At 45.9% G+C, this 21,321-nt stretch overlaps 1 protein-coding gene across 3 annotated transcripts in view; it reads right to left on the reverse strand.

Annotated features, from left to right (window-relative positions):
- The window catches only part of Uch (Ubiquitin carboxyl-terminal hydrolase), a 79,372-nt gene that overhangs the window by 34,743 nt on the left and 23,308 nt on the right, over nt 1-21,321 (reverse strand). For all 3 annotated transcript variants that reach the window (XM_045746072.2, XM_069338384.1, XM_069338385.1), the window contains 2 exons: nt 7,938-8,066; nt 1,045-1,190 (listed from right to left, as the gene is read on the reverse strand). In XM_045746072.2, coding sequence (XP_045602028.1) covers nt 1,045-1,190; nt 7,938-8,066 — 275 coding nt within the window. The remainder of the gene's footprint in view (nt 1-1,044; nt 1,191-7,937; nt 8,067-21,321) is intronic.

The following is a 21,321-nucleotide window of genomic DNA, read 5'->3' on the forward strand; positions in this document are numbered from 1 at the left end:
TGGTCCCCCAACTCGTGACCCTACATTTATCTTTTCAGATAAATGTAGTGTTCATAGGCCATTGCTCTCTGCAAGTCTGAGGGGAAAGGGGGGCCAGGTTCTGGCTGTTTCCAGTAGGCAACAAGAACTCTGCAACTGATGACCCAACTAATATAGCACTATAGATAGCATCAGGGAGTCTCCATATCTCACCCAAAAACTCATTTCATTACATTTCACACTTTGGGGGGGAGGGGGGCAGCCACTAAACTTTCAATAGCAGCAGTATAATTTGACCTGATTGAACCAAGTCCACCTTTCATGGAAAAATCCATTTTGCAGACTGAAATCATTTGCATACAACTATTAAAAGGAGATTGGTACTACAATTTAAAGGCATTTTTGAAACCACCTCATCCAAACTGACCTTCAGTTAACAAGTCATGTACTTATAGAATATGCATCGTTACATTTCATACACAGTATCTAAATCAGTTGCAACCTGCAAGTCTTGGTCCAAAAGAATGGTTCCAGTTTGTTCAAACATTTACACTAAAGAATGACTGGTGTACCAATGTCACCATATTTTGAAACTGCCACTCCATAAGTTTAATGGAGAGCCATTTCCTAATTCCACCAGTAGCATTTAATTTATCAGACATCCTTCAAGTGGTAGAGCAAACAGTAGTGTACAGAAGACCTTGAAGTCGTCTTATTGACAGTGAGTAACTCTCAAACACCCAAGTGGATGTTTGACAGTACTTCTATAAACGTCATTTAATCATGACAATAACTTAGGTACTAGAACATGCTCTTAACCTTTAACCTCTTTGGCTGCAGCACTATTAGACCCAAAAGTGTTACCATAAAACAATTGCAAAGTTTTTCCTAGTAATGTGCTAGTTTATTACATTCTAGAGCAGTAATAGTAAATCTACCTCTATTGTTTGGTACAGCAAAATGGTTAGTGGCAGGAGCCTTCAATACTGAGGAGCTACCAGACTTAACACAAAAAGGCACTTTTCAAAATTATAAACTATTCTATTAATAAAAACTGATGCATACTTGTCCACATTATTGGCAATGGCATGGATGAGAGCCACAGTGCCACAGGCATTGCCAACAAACTGCTTCATAAAGTAAACTTTTTCAGGGACTTCTTGACCTTCAGCCTCCAACTCCTCGTCATTTTTCGTCATGAACTCTTTTCCCTGAGGACAAAGTTATAGAACAATCTAAAATATAAAAAATGTACAATATAAATTATTAATTTCCTATTTTTGTAAAGAGATCTGGCCAAAGAAAAATAAGAAAAACATTTAGGTAAAGTGTTAGAAAAATTAGCAGTGGTTTTCTTTAGTGTCTACTTTCCTTGGCGAGGTATGTAAACTTCACACAATAGTTAAAAAATAGTTATAATAAATAAAAATTAAGAATGTTATCTTTCAATTTTCTTAGTATTGAGAAGAAACATATTGTCAAATTGAATTCAAACAGTAACTTACCAAATGTTAAAAGCTACTTGTATATGGGAGCATGTTAATCAGTTAGTGCTACCTACAAGTGGAGAGCATCCACACTGCTTTACAGAAAACCCTCATGTCCCTGCCTTGCATACTGTGTTAGTGGTAACTTCTAGCACTAGCCATCATATTTTACCACACCTGCCATCTACACTGCAGAGATTGAGATGGAGAGAGAGAGAGAGGGTGGGTGACTGGATGGGCAGAGTGGTCAGGCACGGGGATGGCAGGCAGGCAGGCAGGGTGGGTAGGTAGGTGGCTGATGGGTAGGTAGGTGGCTGATGGGCAGGCAGGGTGGATAGGTGGCTGATGGGCAGGCAGGGTGGGTAGGTGGCTGATGGACAGGCAGGGTGGGTAGGTGGCTGGGTGGGCAGAACAGGGTGGGTGGGCAGAACAGGGTGGATCGATCGATCAGTTGCTGGCTGATGGGCAGGTCGGTGGGTGGAAGGCAGGCAAGGTGGGTAGGTGCATGGGTAGGCAGAACGGGGTGGGTGGATCGATCTATTGGTGGCTGATGGGCTGGCTGGGCAGGTCGGTGGGTGGGTGCATCGGTAGGGAGGGTGGATGGGTGGGTGGGTTGGCGAGTTTAATGTGGATGAATGGATGGATTGGTGGCTGATTGGCAGGCAGGCTGGGTTTTGGTGGGTGGGCTGGGTTTGACTGGCAGGCAAACTATCACAGACTGGCTGTGGTCATGCCACATCCCCTGGGGCCTGACAGCCAAGTGGACAGCGCTTCAGATTCATAGTCCCAAGGTTCCGGGTTCAATCCCCGGTGGAGGCGGACACAAAATGGGCGAGTTTTCTTTCACCCGATGCCCATTGTTCACCTAGCAGTAAATAGGTACCTGGGAATTAGACAGCTGCTACAAGCTGCTTACTGGGGGGATGTGTAACAAAAAGAAGGCCTTGTTGAGGACTGGGCAGCAGGGACATTAAGCCCCAAAATCAAGCTAACCTCCCCTCAGCTTCATCCCTGCTGCATTCTACCCCTCCATTCCTTCCCAGAAATATCCCCCACCCCGCCAGGCAGGCGAGGACGGTTGGCATGGTATTAATATGGTTCAGATTCTCGGTTACCTATCTACCAGATGGTGGCAGACTGCCCTGACTGACTGGTATACAAGAAGGTACATTGGGTTTGAGAGTACACAACATTGGTGTTCTGTAAACATCAGACTCGTGCTGCTTATAAACTGACTGGTTGCTACCACAACTAAATGCCTAACTGCTTTTGACTGGTTATGACTGACTTGTGAATGCCTGCCCGACTTTACCATTGCTGCTGCCGACTGGTTGTGACCGACTAGCCATTGCCATGCTGCACAACAGAAGCAGTGAAATTTGTTAAAAGAAAAATGTAACCACTGGTCTAGTGAGGGCAAGTTTGTCAAACAATAGCGGGCTGCAGTTTAACATGTACTGAACTCTACACTCAATGCCATATTCCGGATTTAACAGCCCATGACTAAATAAGGCACCAGTTAAGACTATCTCAAAATTGGTCATTAGAACGGTAACTAGGAGGTCCATAAATAGAGTGTATACTGCAATTATTAACATGCCCATGCACTCATCTCCAGCTGAGTGCATGGGTCTGTACATGAATCTGTACAGCTCAGCTTTATACAGATTCATGGAAATTCAATATTTATAAAGAAATTTAAGGTGCCAGTAGCACAGGCACTCAGTATAGTGTGGAGCAGCAGCTTGGACACGGGGGGGGGGGGGGGGGAGACCAGAAGGGCTTAATCAGCAGACAGCCCCTCTAAACACAGGGGAGGTAGCAAAGCATTGGCAAAGAATTATAGACCAGTTGCACCAACATATCACAAAAGTATTAAGAGTAATCGGGAGTCAGGTCACCAGTTTCATAGAAAATGATCTCCACAACCTAAGCCAACATTGATTTAGAGCAGGAAAACTCTCAGCTACTCTACCACTACAACAAAATCACCAAGGCATTAAAAGAAAAACAATGCAGGTGTGGTATACACAGACCTCGCAAAGGCATTAAAAAAATGTGAACCATGGAGTGATAGCACACAAGATGGGGTCAATGGGAATAACTGGTAAAGTAGGATGGTGGACACTGTACTCAGAAAACTGAGTAACAGTCAACCATATAAAAATCAAATCCAAGTGCAGTTAAATGTTTTGTACCTCAGGGTACAGTCCTTTCACTACTTTTTCCTCATTCTCACATCAGATAGACAAAAAGATAACTCACAGCTTTGTATCATCCTTTGCAGATGATATACCTGCATGAAAATTACCTCTGCTGAAGACATTGAAAAATTACAAACATTAATAAAGATTTTGACTGGGCAACAGAAAATAATGTTTAACAATGATAAATTCCAGGTACTCTGGTATAGTAAAAATGAGGACAAACATGATACAGGGTACAAGACAGTCAAATCTGCCCATAGTAGGAAAGCAGCATGTAAAGTATTTGGGAATAATGATGTCTGATGACCTAACGTTTAGGGAGCATAACCAAGCAAAAATTGCGTCAGCGAGAAAAGTAATAGGATGGATTACGAGAACGTTCAAATCCAGGGATCCCATCACAATGGTTGTAATATTTAAATAACTTTTACAGTCCTGTCTGGAGTACTGCTCAGTCCTCACTGTTCCCTTCAAAGCAGGAGATTGCTGAAATAGAGGGAGTACAGAATATATGCAGCATACGTAGACACAATAAAGTACCTAAATTACTGTGATCGTCTCTTAAGCTCTCCAAATGTACTCTAGAAAGGAGATTAGAGATCAAATAATGTATACGTGGAAAATACTGGAGGGCCAGGTCACAAATCTACAGTAAAATAACAGTGAACAAATATGGAAGAAAATGCAGAATAGAGCCAGCGAAGAGCACAGGGGGAGGGGAGCATAGGCACAATCAGAGAACACTTTATAAACAAATCCACAAGGGCCGTGACGAGGAGTCGAACCTGCGTCCGGGAGCATCCCAGACACTGCCTTAATCGACTGAGCTACGACAGGGTTAAAAGGGTTGAAACCGAAGTTCTACTGAACTTACTGGATCCCGTAGCCTCTCCGAGGCACAAACCAGGCTTTTATACAACCCCCCCCCCCCCCCCTGCACCCGAGCTATGTTAATAGGCCGTTCTCCCTCTTCGCCCTTACATCATCACACCCTTGATGATGTAAGGCCCTTGTGGATTTGTTCATTTGATGCATCACGTTAGTGTGATCTCTGTGTGAACACTGTATAAACATCAGAGATCCGCGATTGTTCAACATCCTCCCAGCGAGTTCAAGAAATATTGGCGGAACTACCGTGGACATCTTTAAGAGAAAATTAGATAATTTTCTTCAAGAAGTGCCAGACCAACTGGGCTGTGGTGGATATGTGGGCAACAACAAGCAACAGCCTGTTGGCCAAAGCTCTCAAGTCGAGCCTGGCCCCTGGTTCTGAGAGTTCTACTCCTCATCAAGCAGGTAACATATTAAATATTTTTTGTACACTTGTGGCTGGAAGGATTCAACCAATATCCGATTACTTTATGTCCACTCACACTTTGAACCAAACCAATTAAGAATGTGAATTCAAGTCACATTCCATCTACAAATTACATCAAGACAACACAAGGCCACATGCTTTCTTGATGCCACTTATCTGGATATACACTCTTCTTGTTTTAGGCATGGCCAAAAAAGTGAAACTGGCGAGGCAAGCAGTCCAGAAAAAAATGCTCTAATAAAAAGGCGCGAGGTGGGTGGTTCAATTAAAAATATACAAGAGTCATCAGACGAGTGTCCACTAGGCCTCGCTGCCAAGGGGCAGCTTTTTTTGTACTTTGTCAGTGATGATATTGAGAAGTTGAAACAGAGGAGAGTGGAATCCCTAGTAGTGTTGTGCACACTGAATATGGCATTAGGAAAACTATGCTTTCAGATATTGAGCCTAAATCTAATATCTGACTTTCTAGAAGTCAAAGTGATAAAGCAATACATAACAGAAAGGTAATAAGAAATGCAGAAGTGGAGTGTTGATAAAGCAGTGGCAGCGGTACAAGCAGATGTGTTACTGTAGAAGATGCTTCTGCTTGTGACGCAGGAAAAATGTCAATATTTTGAAGGCATTCTTACATTTATGGAAACTAATAACTGAATTTGACACCAAGGGCATGAGCCAGTACAATCTGTATGTGAAGCTCTTGCAAACAACATTCAAGGGCCAGTCTTTTGCAAAGGTTTCCAAGAGCTTGCATTGAACCTAATACACCCGACTGATCATGTGTTGATCCAACCACTTAACATCTGAGGTTACCCCATCACCATTATTCTCCATTTTAATCAACCCAATGCCAATATCCACCACCTCTTCCATCTAAATAATGCTCCAGCAGCAATAGTAAGTTAACAAGCAGATCGGAACTTCTCATATGGGTGAGTAAAAAATACAGTACTGTTGGATTTTTGCCATAAAAATCGTATATAAAAAAAAAAAAAACAGGATGAACCACTTTTCTGGACTACATGATGCTGTGTAAATGGCATCCAGAAAGCATGTGCCCCTCTATCTGAATGGAGCCACAACAGGGCTCTACGGTACTGTGACCGATTATAGAATTAGTTAAATAGTAGGGGAAAAAATTGAGACCTAAATTAAGCATGAAGCAGTTCAAAGTTGCCCATCTTAAAAATACATACTGTACTGTAATAGTAAAAGATCAATGACATGCTTTAAGTTGAGATTGTATGTAAATTATGCCAAACAGTGGGGGAGGGGGGATATGCAATGATCACTTATGACCCTGGGTTCCTTAGTTGGAAACCAGAGGTCAAATTGAGCTCTAAATAATTACTTTACATTAATTGATAGGAACAAAAATGCATCAGCAGTCCTATCTTCCTTGCCAGACATAAGACAAATCTTGTTTCTTACAGAGCATTAAGACTCTGGGCTTGTTGATTAATAAATATTGAACTAGTTATCAGCTATGTTTAGAAACGATTTAAGTAAATAGTAAAGTACAGTATGTCTGAGTAAACTTGGAATGATGGCTGCTGTACGATTAGCCGAGTATCCAGCCGGCAGCGATCAGGAGGAGGGAGCGGAGAGGCTGCTTCTTTCTTCTCTGGACTACTGTGCTTGTGTCAACACCTCTCCTGTGTGGTTATCTTGAGGTTATCTTGAGATGATTTCGTGGCTTTAGTGTCCCTGCGGCCCGGTCCGTGACCAGGCCTCCACCCCGAGGAAGCAGCCCGTGACAGCTGACTAAGACCCAGGTACCTATTTTACTGCTAGGTAACAGGGACATAGGGTGAAAGAAACTCTGCCCATTGTTTCTCGCCGGCACCCGGGATTGAACCCGGGACCACAGGATCATAAGTCCAGCGTGCTGTCCGCTCGGCGCCCGGCCGGTCTCTGCCAGTGTGGCTCTGTCTTCTCTTCCTACTCTTCCCTTACCCCATGTTGGGGTTATTTCTCAGATAAGTTAATAAGTATTCAGGTATCGTGTTACTAGCTAGGTGTGTGTGTGTGTTTTATAAGTATTGCATAGTATAAGCCAGTGTTTTGCACATCCCTAAGTTTGTGTTGTGACTAGGGTACCACGTGGGGCTTAGCTACCTCGGGCTGCTTCAAGCCTTTTGTGCGCCTCTCGTCAAGTAGACTTTACTCTAGTGTTGTCCAAGTGTAAGCCTTGTATCCCGTCTAAGTGGACCAAGGTAGTTAATGTAAGATAGTGTGGTAAAGTTATTATAGTAATGTATATGGGGGGTTGTTAGTGTTTAATAAATAAGTTAGTTTTTGAGGTGTATCCATTAATCCTGTTGCAGTGGTGTAGATGATTGTATACTAGACAGCAAATCTGTTTCTAAAACCTTGAAGCATTAACAGGAACCTATGTTCCTTGGGGGCCGGGCCTATCTATTCCACTATTTTTGATACATCTTGATTCTAGCTATTGGCCCTTCTCAGTAATACTCCATAACCCCCCCCCCCATAACAAGTAAACAAATTCATAACAATCACTTACGTAACTGTGCCAGGAAGTGTCAAAATTCATGAGGAATAATTTAAATTGTCACTTCAAGAAAACACATTAGGTAAATGGGATAACTACATAGAACAAGGAGCATAAAATTTTATTAAGCCATAATTATTCAAACTAAACAATTGCAGTGTCTAGCAGACTATGCAAAATATAGCATGAAAGTAACTTTGCAAATCTCAGTAATGAACCCTAACAAAATCATTTTTTAGCACTCAAATGGCACCATAAAAGATTTAAAAATAATTTATGCTGTTAAAAGTAATATAAACCTAAAAGAAATTTTGTTTAATAATTATGCTAGTATTCATCCTTGTAAAGTTAAAGGTCATCATTTGTGCCCTTAATACATTCAAGGAACGTCATTTCACATTGTCAGTGACTTTTACTAATAATTAAAAGCATACCTTTTCATTAAAAGGGTACAGCAGAATAACTGCACCAACAGGCTGTGGCACCATACTGAGCAATTCATCCTCCAGCCCATATACATCATGGATAGTCCAGGAAGCAGGTACACCCAGTTCTGCCAGGAACTGAAAAGAAATGTGACTAATCAGAATTTGAAAATGGAAATTTGTACGCTAAGCTTCACAATGGTCGCCTATAGGAATCAAAGTAATATTTTGTAAAGTCTGTCCTCGTTTGTCTGCTGAAGAACTATTTTCAAGCATGGTCTTATCTCTTCCAGTGACACTAGGTTAAACCCACACATCTTTCCTCATAACTTTCTTAATTATGAGCAGTTGCAAAGCTAAAGAGGATAACAACTCGCTGAGCAACAAATTTTGGAACTCTTAGATCATATTTTAGGTAGTCTTCACAATAGAGCAAGATGTTCATGCTGAGGTGGTAAAGAATCAAACTGAGCAGCACTGGAGAACTGATAACTCATACCTGCTAAAGCTGAACATGATCAAGATGATGGGACTACAGGATTTATCTATTGATACAAAGTGGAAGCCTTGTGCTACTTTATTTGATACTAAGTGTAAGTCAGTGGAAACAGGAGAATCACTACAGCTATAATTTCATTTCAAGTATGTAGTGTTACAAACCTGATCTCCTGTGGAGATGTATAAAGGGACAGTATTTATAACAAATTATCTGTTAATACAGGGGAGTTGTGTGGGGGAATTAGAATTTTTCCTTTAAAGATATCGGCAGCTGGGAGGTCGCGAGTGACTAAGATTGCTGGGTGGAGTAAAGGAATGTCATTTCAAAGTAGTACCTTTGAGCTGAAGACCGTTTAGGAGTAATATGTATTGGTATAGCAAAACTGTGTGAAGGAAAAGTGGACTGTCACAACCTGTGAAGGGAGTATGGTTAATGGAGTCAATAAAGGGTTTGTTGAAGGAATGTTGAAGTATAAATTATGAAGAGGCAAGCAACAAGATAACCAGATGCCATCTTTGACAGATGTGAGCAGCAGCAGCGCCGACCGATCCTTGCTTTACCAAGGAATTTCTCCTGCCAGATCACAAGATAAGCCACTGGGTTGTATTATACAGGGTGCAAGACGTGACAGAGTACTGTATATCAACAGTCTACCGAGTAGGTTACTTAGATTCCAGTTTTCCTAGTTATGCATGTGTAACTTATGCTAAAAGGTGTGGTAGTTGTGCACACAGTTCCAGTGTTAACTAGAGTTACAGGGTGACAAGAGCCCTGGGTGGATATAATGGTGTTAACATTCAGAACGACCACAAGTTATTAGGAGCGAATTTTGCAGTGTAATATATGTGTGTGTGTCTTAAATATAACTTGCCTCATCTCTTCTTGGATGCTTCCCTACTCCTTGAATTTTCCTTGGCACAACTAGAAACCTCATCCCTAGACAGTATAGTAAAAGAATATCAAGACATGGCCAAGGAACAAGTCACACAAGAACAAGTCATGGCCTAGGAACATGGCCAACTTCGGATTGAATGAAAGGCCAGGCCATGCATTAGTTATTATAGGTAGTTTATAAAAGGCTGTGACAGTAAATGGTATCAGTCGCAGTTGAAGATCCAAGTATTTGAGAGACCCTACCAATAAAGGGTCGTGACAGTGCTAATAAAGAAACATGAGGCACGAAACCATCGGCTAGTGTCCCATATTTGCATATGCAAGTTATGGAAAGACCTTAAGAGGCTAAACACCTTAAGGCTATTTTTTTTTAGCCTATTCAGGGATGGTAAATACTATATCAAACTGATTCATAACCAAGTGATCAGACAAGATCTGTATACTGTATTAGATTTTTGGACAATCAGAATGCATTGAACAATACCCTAATAGAGGGCTAGTACTGTACTCAAAACTGAAGAATCCAATAGGTGTGACTGAAGGCAATAGTGGTTCCAGGAGACCATCTGCAATGGAAGAATGGATTTTGCCAGTTGCATCCTGCAGAGAAAGTACTTGGGCTAATTCTAGTCTTACTACATACAAAACTTAACAGGGTGAATAAAATACTTCTCATGTACATTGTATTTTAATTGTAAATTAAAATCATCCAGCTATCAATCCAACCCCCATCCATCCATCCAACCCCCATCCATCCAGGCAAACATCCCCATCCAACCAGCCAGCCATCCATCCATCCATACCCCAGCCAGCCATCCATCCATCCATACCCCAGCCAGCCAGCCAGCCAGCCATCCATCCATCCATCCAGCCAGCCAGCCAGCCATCCAGCCAGCCATCCTCCATCCATCCAGCCAGCCCCCATCCATCCAGGCAAACAACCCCATCCAGCCAGCCATCCATCCATCCAACCCCCCCCATCTAGTCAGCCAGCCAGCCATCCATCCATCCATCCATCCATCCAACCCCCCCCCCCATCGAGTCAGCCAGCCATCCATCCATCCCCCACCCATCTAGCCAGCCAGCCATCCATCCATCCAGCCCCCATCCATCCAGCCAGCCAGCCCCCCATCCATCCATCCAGCCCGCCCCCATCCATCCATCCAGCCAACCCCCATCCATCCATCCAGCCAACCCCCATCCATCCAGCCAGCCAACCCCCATCCATCCATCCATCCAACCCCCATCCATCCATCCATCCAACCCCCATCCATCCATCCATCCAACCCCCATCCATCCCCCATCCAGCCAACCCCCATCCATCCATCCAGCCAACCCCCATCCATCCATCCAGCCCCCCATCCATCCAGCCAGCCAACCCCCATCCATCCAGCCAGCCAGCCCCCATCCATCCAGCCAGCCAGCCAACCCCCATCCATCCATCCAGCCAACCCCCAGCCATCCATCCAGCCAACCCCCATCCATCCAGCCAGCCAACCCCCATCCATCCAGCCAGCCAACCCCCATCCATCCAGCCAGCCAACCCCCATCCATCCAGCCAGCCAACCCCCATCCATCCAGCCAGCCAACCCCATCCATCCATCCATCCAGTCAGCCAGCCAGCCAGCCCCATCCATCCATCCAGCCAGCCCCATCCATCCATCCAGCCAACCCCCATCCATCCATCCAGCCAACCCCCATCCATCCATCCATCCAGCCAGCCAACCCCCATCCATCCATCCATCCATCCAGCCAGCCAACCCCCATCCATCCATCCATCCAGCCAGCCAACCCCCATCCAGCCAGCCAACCCCATCCATCCATCCATCCATCCATCCATCCATCCATCCAGCCAGCCCCATCCATCCAGCCAGCCCCATCCATCCATCCAGCCAACCCCCATCCATCCAGGCAGCCAGCCAGCCAACCCCCATCCATCCAGCCATCCATCCAACCCCCATCTATCCAACTAGCCATCCATCCATCCAGCCATCCATCCCCCAATCCAACCAGCCATCCATCCATCCATCCCCCAATCCAACCAGCCATCCATCCATCCAGCCATCCATCCCCCAATCCAACCAGCCATCCATCCCCCAATCCAGCCAGCCAACCATCCATCCATCCCCCAATCCAGCCAGCCAACCATCCAACCCCCAATCCAGCCAGCCAACCATCCAACCCCCAATCCAGCCATCCATCCATCCAACCCCCATTCCAGCCATCCATCCATCCAACCCCCATTCCAGCCATCCATCCATCCATCCAACCCCCATTCCAGCCATCCATCCATCCATCCAACCCCCATTCCAGCCATCCATCCATCCAACCCCCATCCCAGTTACCCATCCAACCCCCATCCCAGTCATCCATCCAACCCCCAATCCAGCCAGCCAACCCCCATCCATCCAGCCAGCCATCTATATCTATACCTCCAACCCCATCCAACCCCCATCCAGCCATCCAGCCAGCCAGCCATCCAACCCCCAACCAGCCAGCCATCCATCCAACCCGCAACCAGCCAGCCATCCATCCAACCCCCAACCAGCCAGCCAGCCAGCCATCCAACCCCCAACCAGCCATCCATCCAACCCCCAACCAGCCAGCCAGCCAGCCATCCATCCAACCCCCAACCAGCCAGCCAGCCATCCATCCATCCAACCCCCAACCAGCCAGCCAGCCAGCCATCCATCCAACCCCAACCAGCCAGCCATCCAACCCCCAACCAGCCAGCCATCCAACCAGCCAGCCAGCCAACCCCCAACCAGCCAGCCATCCAACCCCCAACCAGCCAGCCAGCCAGCCATCCAACCCCCAACCAGCCAGCCATCCAACCCCCAACCAGCCAGCCAGCCAGCCAGCCATCCAACCCCCAACCAGCCAGCCAGCCAGCCAGCCAGCCAGCCAGCCATCCAACCCCCAACCAGCCAGCCAACTAGCCAGCCATCCAACCCCCAACCAGCCAGCCATCCAACCCCCAACCAGCCAGCCATCCAACCCCCAACCAGCCAGCCATCCAACCCCCAACCAGCCAGCCAGCCAACCCCCAACCAGCCAGCCAGCCAACCCCCAACCAGCCAGCCAGCCAACCCCAACCAGCCAGCCAGCCAACCCCAAGCAGCCAGCCAGCCAACCCCAAGCAGCCAGCCAGCCAACCCCAAGCAGCCAGCCAGCCAACCCCAAGCAGCCAGCCAGCCAACCCCAAGCAGCCAGCCAGCCAACCCCAAGCAGCCAGCCAGCCAACCCCAAGCAGCCAGCCATCCAACCCCCAACCAGCCAGCCAGTCAGCCAACCCCCAACCAGCCAGCCAGTCAGCCAACCCCCAACCAGCCAGCCAGTCAGCCAACCCCCAACCAGCCAGCCAGTCAGCCAACCCCCAACCAGCCAGCCAGTCAGCCAACCCCCAACCAGCCAGCCAGTCAGCCAACCCCCAACCAGCCAGCCAGTCAGCCAACCCCCAACCAGCCAGCCAGTCAGCCAACCCCCAACCAGCCAGCCAGTCAGCCAACCCCCAACCAGCCAGCCAGTCAGCCAACCCCCAACCAGCCAGCCAGTCAGCCAACCCCCAGCCAGCCAGCCAGTCAGCCAACCCCCAGCCAGTCAGCCAACCCCCAGCCAGCCAGTCAGCTAACCCCCAACCAGCCAGTCAGCCAACCCCCAACCAGCCAGCCAGCCAGCCAGCCAGCCAGTCAGCCATCCAACCCCCAACCAGCCAGCCAGCCAGCCAGCCAACCCCCAACCAGCCAGCCAACCCCCAGCCAGCCAGCCAACCCCCAACCAGCCAGCCAACCCCCAACCAGCCAGCCAACCCCCAACCAGCCAGCCAATCCCCAACCAGCCAGCAAGCCAGCCAACCCCCAGCCAGCCAGCCAGCCAACCCCCAGCCAACCAACCCCCAGCCAGCCAGCCAACCCCCAACCAGCCAGCCAGCCAGCCAACCAACCCCCAACCAGCCAGCCAGCCAGCCAGCCAACCCCCAACCAGCCAGCCAGCCAGCCAGCCCCCAACCAGCCAGCCAGCCAGCCAGCCCCCAACCAGCCAGCCAGCCAGTCAGCCAGCCATCCAACCCCCAACCAGCCAGCCAGCCAGCCAACCCCCAACCTGCCAGCCAGTCAGCCATCCCCCAACCAGCCAGCCATCCAACCCCCAACCATCCAACCAACCAGCCAGCCAGCCAGCCATCCAACCAGCCAGTCAGCCATCCAACCAGCCAGTCAGCCATCCAACCAGCCAGCCAGTCAGCCATCCAACCAGCCAGCCAGCCAGCCAGCCATCCATCCAACCAGCCAGCCAGCCAGCCATCCAACCCCCAACCAGCCAGCCAGCCATCCAACCCCCAACCAGCCAGCCAGCCAGCCAGCCATCCATCCAACCCCCAACCAACCAGCCAGCCAGCCAGCCAGCCATCCAGCCATCCAACCCCCAACCAGCCAGCCATCCAACCCCCAACCAGCCAGCCAGTCAGCCATCCATCCAACCAGCCAGCCATCCAACCCCCAACCAGCCAGCCAGCCATCCAACCCCCAGCCAGCCAGCCAGCCATCCAACCCCCAACCAGCCAGCCAGCCATCCAACCCCCAGCCAGCCAGCCAGCCATCCAACCCCCAGCCAGCCAGCCAGCCATCCAACTCCCAGCCAGCCAGCCATCCAACCCCCAGCCAGCCAGCCAGCCATCCAACCCCCAGCCAGCCAGCCAGCCATCCAACCCCCAGCCAGCCAGCCAGCCATCCAACCCCCAGCCAGCCAGCCAGCCATCCAACCCCCAACCAGCCAGCCATCCAACCCCCAACCAGCCAGCCAGCCATCCAACCCCCATCCAGCCAGCCAGCCATCCAACCCCCAGCCAGCCAGCCAGCCAGCCATCCAACCCCCATCCAGCCAGCCATCTATCCAACCTCCAGCCAGTCATCCAAGCCACCCCTACCCAGCCAGCCATGCATGCATGCATTCATTCATCCAACCCCCATCCATCCAGCCAGCCATCCATCTATCCATCCAAACCCCCATCCAGCCATCCAACCCTCATTCAGCAAGCCAGCTATCCAACCCCCATCCAGCCAGCCAGCCCCCATCCAGCCAGCCAGCCCCCATCCATCCAGCCATCCCCCATCCATCCTGTCAGTCAGCCGTCCAACCCGCATCCAGCCAGCCAGCCATCCATCCAATCCACCCTTATCCAGCCAGCCATGCATGCATGCATCCATCCAACCAACCAACCCCTATATCCAGTCAGCCATGCATGCATCCAACTCCCATCCATCCATCCATCCATCCAACCAACCCCTATATCCAGTCAGCCATGCATCCATCCAACTCCCATCCATCCATCCATCCATCCATCCAACCCACCATCAACCAACCCACTACGCGCATCTGGTATTCCATTGAAAGTCTGAAGATAAAAGGGTGGAGAGGGATGGGGAGAGTGGGAGGTGAGGGGGAGAGCGGTGGCGTGAGTCACACCGCCACCGCCCACCTCACAGGGTTGGAGAAGGGAGGGGAGAGGAATGGAAGGTTCTCTTCGTGCAAGGGCGGCCATTGCCCAAAATTATAATTCTTTATTATGCACCTAATAACCCATCTCGTGGGCGGTGTCCAAACAAATCTTGCATTTTGTTTCATATGACAAAGTATTTGTTTCTATGAAGACTTTAAAGTTGGCAGTACAATGTTTGGCTTATTTACAAATTACCGCAAAGTTATACGGGAGATTGACCATTTCGCTTATCCGGTGACAGGAAGCTTGCGTATCCACAATAGGCTTTAATCAAGCACATCCCTCCCCCCAACCTCCAGAATACAACCCACAAGAGTTGCATAACTCCCGGGTGAGTATTTACTGCTAGGAACAAATCATTAATTAAGGGAAACGTTCCACCATCTCTGTCCCGTACGCGAATGCCTGACTTTTGAGAGCTTGGACCAACAGGCTGTTGCTTGGAGCGGCCCGCGGGCCCACATTCATCATATCCCGGTTGGTCCGGCACTCCTTTAAGAAAACTAGTTTTCTCTATGTCCACGTTTGTTCCGGCAATATTTCTTTTACCTGCTGGGAGGATGTTTAACAACCGTGCTCTTTACTAGGACTATTCTGCATTTTTTCCATATCGTTCACTCCAGAATGTTATTTTACTGTGTAAATTTGGGACCTGACCTTCCAGTATTTTCCCTGTGTATAATTTAGTATTTCTTCTTTCTAGCGAGTACATTTGGAGAGCTTTGAGACGATCCCAACAATTTAGGTGCTTCATGGTTTTGTTCTGTATCCCCTCTATTTCAGCAACCTCTCTCGCTTTGAAGGGGCGAGTGAATAGCAAGCCTCAAAACGGAACAGTACAAGTTATTTGAAATACTCTGTAGTACAACCATTGTGATGGGATCCCTGGATTTGAAGGTTCTTGTAATCCATCCTATTTTTCTGGCTGGCGCAATATTTGCTTGGTTATGCTCCCTAAACGTTAGGTTGTTAGACATTCCCAGATCCTTTACATGCCGCTTTCCTACTATGGGCACATTTAATTGTGTTGTACCCTGTATTATGTTTAAGGTTCTCATTTTACCATACCCTAGTACCTGGAATTCATCGCTGTTAAACATGTTATTTTCTACTGCCCAGTCGAAAACTTTATTAACATGTTTGTAGTTTTTTTTTTAATGTCTTCAACAAAAGTAATTTCCATGCTGATTTTTGCGTCATCTGCAAAGGATGTTACGAAGCTGTTGCTCATTTGTCTATCTGATATGATAATAAGGAAAAGCAGCGGTACAAGCACTGTACCTTGAGGTACAAAGCTTTTAACTGTGCTTTGATTATTTTATTTGGTTGACGGTTACTGTGGTCTATTCGACAAAATTTAATATCCACCGTCCTACTTTACCCGTTATTCCCATTGACTTAATCGTGTGTGCTATCACTCCATGGTCACATTTATAAAATACCTTTGCAAAGTCCGTGTATATTACATGCCTACTTAAAACTAAACTAAATAAATTAGGATGACATTCCAATTTAATTGTCAAATCATCAAATTTTAAAACTTAAAATTAAACAGCAGCATGCCAAATGCGAAGGAGGCACAAACATTTAAATTTCATACACAATGTAGTATTTTTCCGTCGGAATGTGAAATTCAAGTTGCCAAACCAATAATTATAAACCACACAGTATTCATATTGTCTAAAGTATGAAGAGTGTCAAAAATACTAGAAAAACTGAATAGTATTGTCTAAACATCAAAGAACAATCATACACGTTATGTACTGCCACTTCAAAAGACTTAAACCACATTTGTTACCAACACTTTGTCTCTAAGTTTATACCTCTTAATGTATTATATCTAGTTATATTACGGACTGATTTAGTATAACAATTAAAACTATGCCTTAAAGTTTGTTTAGATTGCCTATTTTGCCCCGTTTATACATTTCGTAGTTCACACAGCTGATATAATGTTACTAAACCAGCTTTTTCCCAGCCGCTAGTTGGAGACTAGCATACCGAGTGAATATTTTTATCAGCCATCCAACTAAAACCATCTACAAATTTTTAATTAGGCCATTCCTGGGAAACTAGTTAGGTTATGTAAACGTACTGAACACTACAAACTAAGATTACAAACTAAGATTTAGGTCTAATAGGCTTGTGGACCTCTCCAAGCAAAGCTGGTTAACCAGATCCAAAAGCTCAACACCGGCCACAAGTAACCTTAGACCAATACTTGTCATGCCCAGCAATTATTTCGCTAAAGCTAAGGTATCTGCTTTAACCAACCATGACCAACATTCAACTTCTAGTGATGAACGTATTCTAGTCTGCTCTGCTCACTAAATGAGCATATTTACAAGTGCTCTGAATAGTTTAGTGTTCCAGAAACACTTGCTACCAACCTGAAAGCAAGATTATTTCCACCATTATCTACACCACTTCATTAAGTGGTTTAAGTGGAATTATCAAATCAACCCAATTGAGCGACAAATTTACCCCATACTACATACAGCCCATCCTCCTGTTTTGGTGGTAGTTATAGTAACGATGAGGACCATAGTACGTATACCGACGTGCAATACAATTAGAAAAGTAGAAATCGGTACTAGTGATTTTGGACAAACTTGAAAAGGTTGAGTTTGTTAGAAAGATAAACTAAATTATTAAAATAACCTAACCTTCCGAGGCCTAATACTGTACACGTGCGATATACTAGGCCTAGGTATTTGTCTTTAGCTTCATTTTTCGGACACAAAGTGAATAGTGCCAAATTCTAATTGCTTGATACGTCAATCTTTGTAATCTGGTACAGTTACAAAGACAACTAATCTAAACAGGAGGATGGGTCGTATATTGGTATATTGCTATCAGCTGGGGATAACAACTAGCCCGACCGGATAAGCATTGCTTCTAAAGCTGGCGATAACACGTGCGAGTACTATAATTTCATTGACAAGAATAAGTAGTCAAACTGCTAGTTATTAATGTAGTACAACTGGTGATGGCAGACTTTACACACGTACACATGGCCACTTTTGCAGTATTATGCCCTAATTATATTTTACAAATTACTTAAATGCGTAAATAGTTAGAATAAACTAAGCATTTAGCACCGATGCTGTTGTATACGGTAAACCAGTCGATCCTCGAGGACCAAGTTGCATTCCAGAGCATGGCTTCCTGATACAAGAAACTAAGCTTACCAGGTGACAGTGCTACTTTATGAAGGGAGAACAAACTTCGCCAGAATAAAGTTCCAACTAAAGCGTGTTTAAAAATGTTTAAAGATTTAAGCTTCAAGAACCTTGCCAAAGAACATTTAGTAATTGACATTTGCTTTGGTGAACTAAAACGAGTCACGGGTTTTTAAAAACAAACGCCAAGTCGTTCTGATACTCTTGTGTATTTTTAATAAATACTAAAACCACCAGATAAGCCGGCTTCAAATTATGTTTCAAGCTTAACACTGGTTTCTATGAATAAACATCTATTTTCATAACTTTTAGGTGGTTCATACTTTCAGCTTTGTACAATTCACCTTCCAGTCAATTACTCTTAAGTGTTCATTTCTTTCAAATTTAAAACTCCAAACCAAATCTTCCCTCTGTTTATTTTTCAATCTTCATGAAATGTGCACTTCAATTTTAACCATTTTGTGCGCCATTCACATCACAAGCCATGCGTTAGGAATGTCAGAAGGGGAGGCGGCCGCAGGTGGGATCGATGCCTCAGGGGCCCGGAGTCCAGGCGAGTGAGTCACCAATTCACGAGTCTAGACAACCGCCACGTGGCCAATTTTACAACCATCTTTCAGTCTACCATGTCTGACAAATACGCACATGGTATGGACACTGGAGCAAAACATTAGTTTGACATTTCCAAACTATTTAGCCGACTCAAAACTGCCTACATGTTAAGCTAAAATTGGTGCAGTGAACAAATAAAAGCTAGCTAAAAAAAATCAATCTTTTAATGCCGCCAGTGTGTCGACAATAGCAGGTAAGGTAATTATCAGGAGAACGCACTAAGCCAGTATGACTATAGCACTAAGGAGGGTGACCAACCATTTATACCATCGGGAGACCAGAACGCAAGTCGGCAAGAAGCTGAGCAATCACTGTACCGACCAATCCAATAAAATATGGTTTGTTGTAAGTATTTTAATTTTATATATTTATAATTTTTGCCCCGAGGGGAGTTATTTTTTCCACTTTTCGGTGCTGCATACTGTTAATATGAATTATTCGCGCTCCAGCAACACTACCATGATAGAACTGATAAGTTGGCCAAGACTTTTGCTCGTAGAGGGAATTGATTACCAACTTTGACTGCCTTTGAGAAGCCCGAGGGCAGTAATATTCCGGGAACAAACTAAATTTCGGAGACTTGAGGCAAAGTGAAATTCACACCAGTTCCTCCATCTATCATCATTCTATTATGCAGGAGGTACCGCACGTCTATGGGTCATCCAATAAGGTTAGCAGACTTCTAGATGTCACCACTGCTAGGCTTAGGCTCGGCTACAAGTACCTCTGGGAATTTGTAACATCTGCTCATGTAGATTTGACTAAATGTAAACTCTCAGCAGAACTATTCGCATACTTTGTGTCATTATATATGTGGGGGTTCGATGTGAAAAAATCGCGGAATTTAGAGATATCATCACCAATAGTGTCCAAGAAATGTGTAAGTACTTCATTCATAATGATGTGCTGCCCGAGATCCAGGCGAAGTATCCAAACATTGCTTACTGTAAGTAATGCATGCACATGACTGTAAAGCTGCCGCCCAGTTGGGTGGGTGTGCAGCAAGACGAGTAACTGTGCGACTCATCATAGATGTAAAGTGCCTTGTATAATGACTTGTGAGCCTCTTGTTGAATCACTTGTGACAAGATTATTGATGTGTGTATTTGTGTGGGTGATTAAATATGTATGTGTAATGTATATATGTATACGTATGTACATGTATGCACGAGCCGGTCGGCCGAGCGGACAGCACGCTGGGCTTGTGATCCTGTGGTCCTGGGTTCGATCCCAGGCGCCAGCGGGAAACAATGGGCAGAGTTTCTTTCACCCTATGCCCGTTACCTAGCAGTAAAATAGGTACCTGGGTGTTAGTCAGCTGTCACGGGCTGCTTCCTGGGGGTGGAGGCCGGGTCGAGGACCGGGCCGCGGGGACACAAAGCCCCGAAATCATCTCAAGATAACCTCTCAAGATAACGAGTATGTGTACATCTATATATAACATTAATAATTGTGTAACTATCGTCAAAAGATTGTTATTTGCTTAGCTAAACGAACTAGAGGGTTCAGTTCCTGAACCGATTATGTGCCTAATCCTATACACCACCGCCCACGGGATGGGTATGGGGTGCATAATAAAGAAATTGAATTGAAGCAACACTAGCGTCGGTATATGTCGTCGGTCTATCCCACTGTTGATGTAACATTATACCTTAAATTTTGTAACTAGCTCAAGACTAGTTATTCTACAGAAATCACTGATATCTTGTGTTGGTATGGCATCTCTTGTCTGAAAGGTTCTTGTTATACAACCAGTCATTTTTCTGGTAGTTGTGACGGCTACTGTATTGTGTTCTGTAACTACTACTGTTATGATTACACCCAAACCCTTTACATTGCTTTTACATTCTATGGTATGATTTGATTGCGTTTTGTACGTTGTTTCCGATTTTATATTTGATTTTTATCCATAGCGCAGGAACTGGAAATTTTCTTCATTAAGTATCATTTTATGTGGCCCATTGAAAGACCCCGATTTACATCAATTTGGAGGTTTGCCGTGTCCTCCATGTTGTCTACTAAAAAAAACCAGTGTCATCTGCAAAGGATGATACGGCTCTGTAGTTTTATGTCATTGTCTATGTAAGACAAGAACATATCTTAGCTAAAGGTTTTTGGGTTCTGTTCCTGAACCCATTATGTGCCTCTAGTGGTTTCCACTACCACCCACAGGATGGGTACGGGGTGCATAATAAATGACCTAAACTAAATGCAAGTTAACATGAGCAACCTCTACACAGTAAAATACAGTAATATACTGGAGTGAACGATATGGAAGAACATGCAGGGTAGAACCAGTTAAGAGCAGGGGTGCCACAGGCACAATTCGAGAACACTGTATAATCAGAGGTCCACGGTTGTTCAGCATCCAAACAGCGAGTATAAGAAATATTGCCGGAACAACCGTGGACATCAAGAGAAAACTAGATCATTTTCTCCAAGTGCCGGACCAATCGGGTTGGGGTGGATATGTGGGCCTGCGAGCCGCTCCAATCACAGCCTAGTGGATGAAGCTCTGACAAGTCAAGCCTGGCCTCAGACCGGGCTTGGGGAGTAGAAGAACTCCCAGAACCCCATCAAGCAAGCAGGTATCAGCCTGATGCTAAAAGTACTGCAGTACTTTTAGCAAGTATTTGAACTAAAGTTCCAATATGAAGTGGCATTAGTAAATCACTTGGCACCCTCTAAAAATTAAAAAAAAAAAAAAAA

The sequence above is a fragment of the Procambarus clarkii genome, chromosome 39 (assembly GCF_040958095.1).
Source record: "Procambarus clarkii isolate CNS0578487 chromosome 39, FALCON_Pclarkii_2.0, whole genome shotgun sequence".
NCBI classification, from domain to species: domain Eukaryota; kingdom Metazoa; phylum Arthropoda; class Malacostraca; order Decapoda; family Cambaridae; genus Procambarus; species Procambarus clarkii.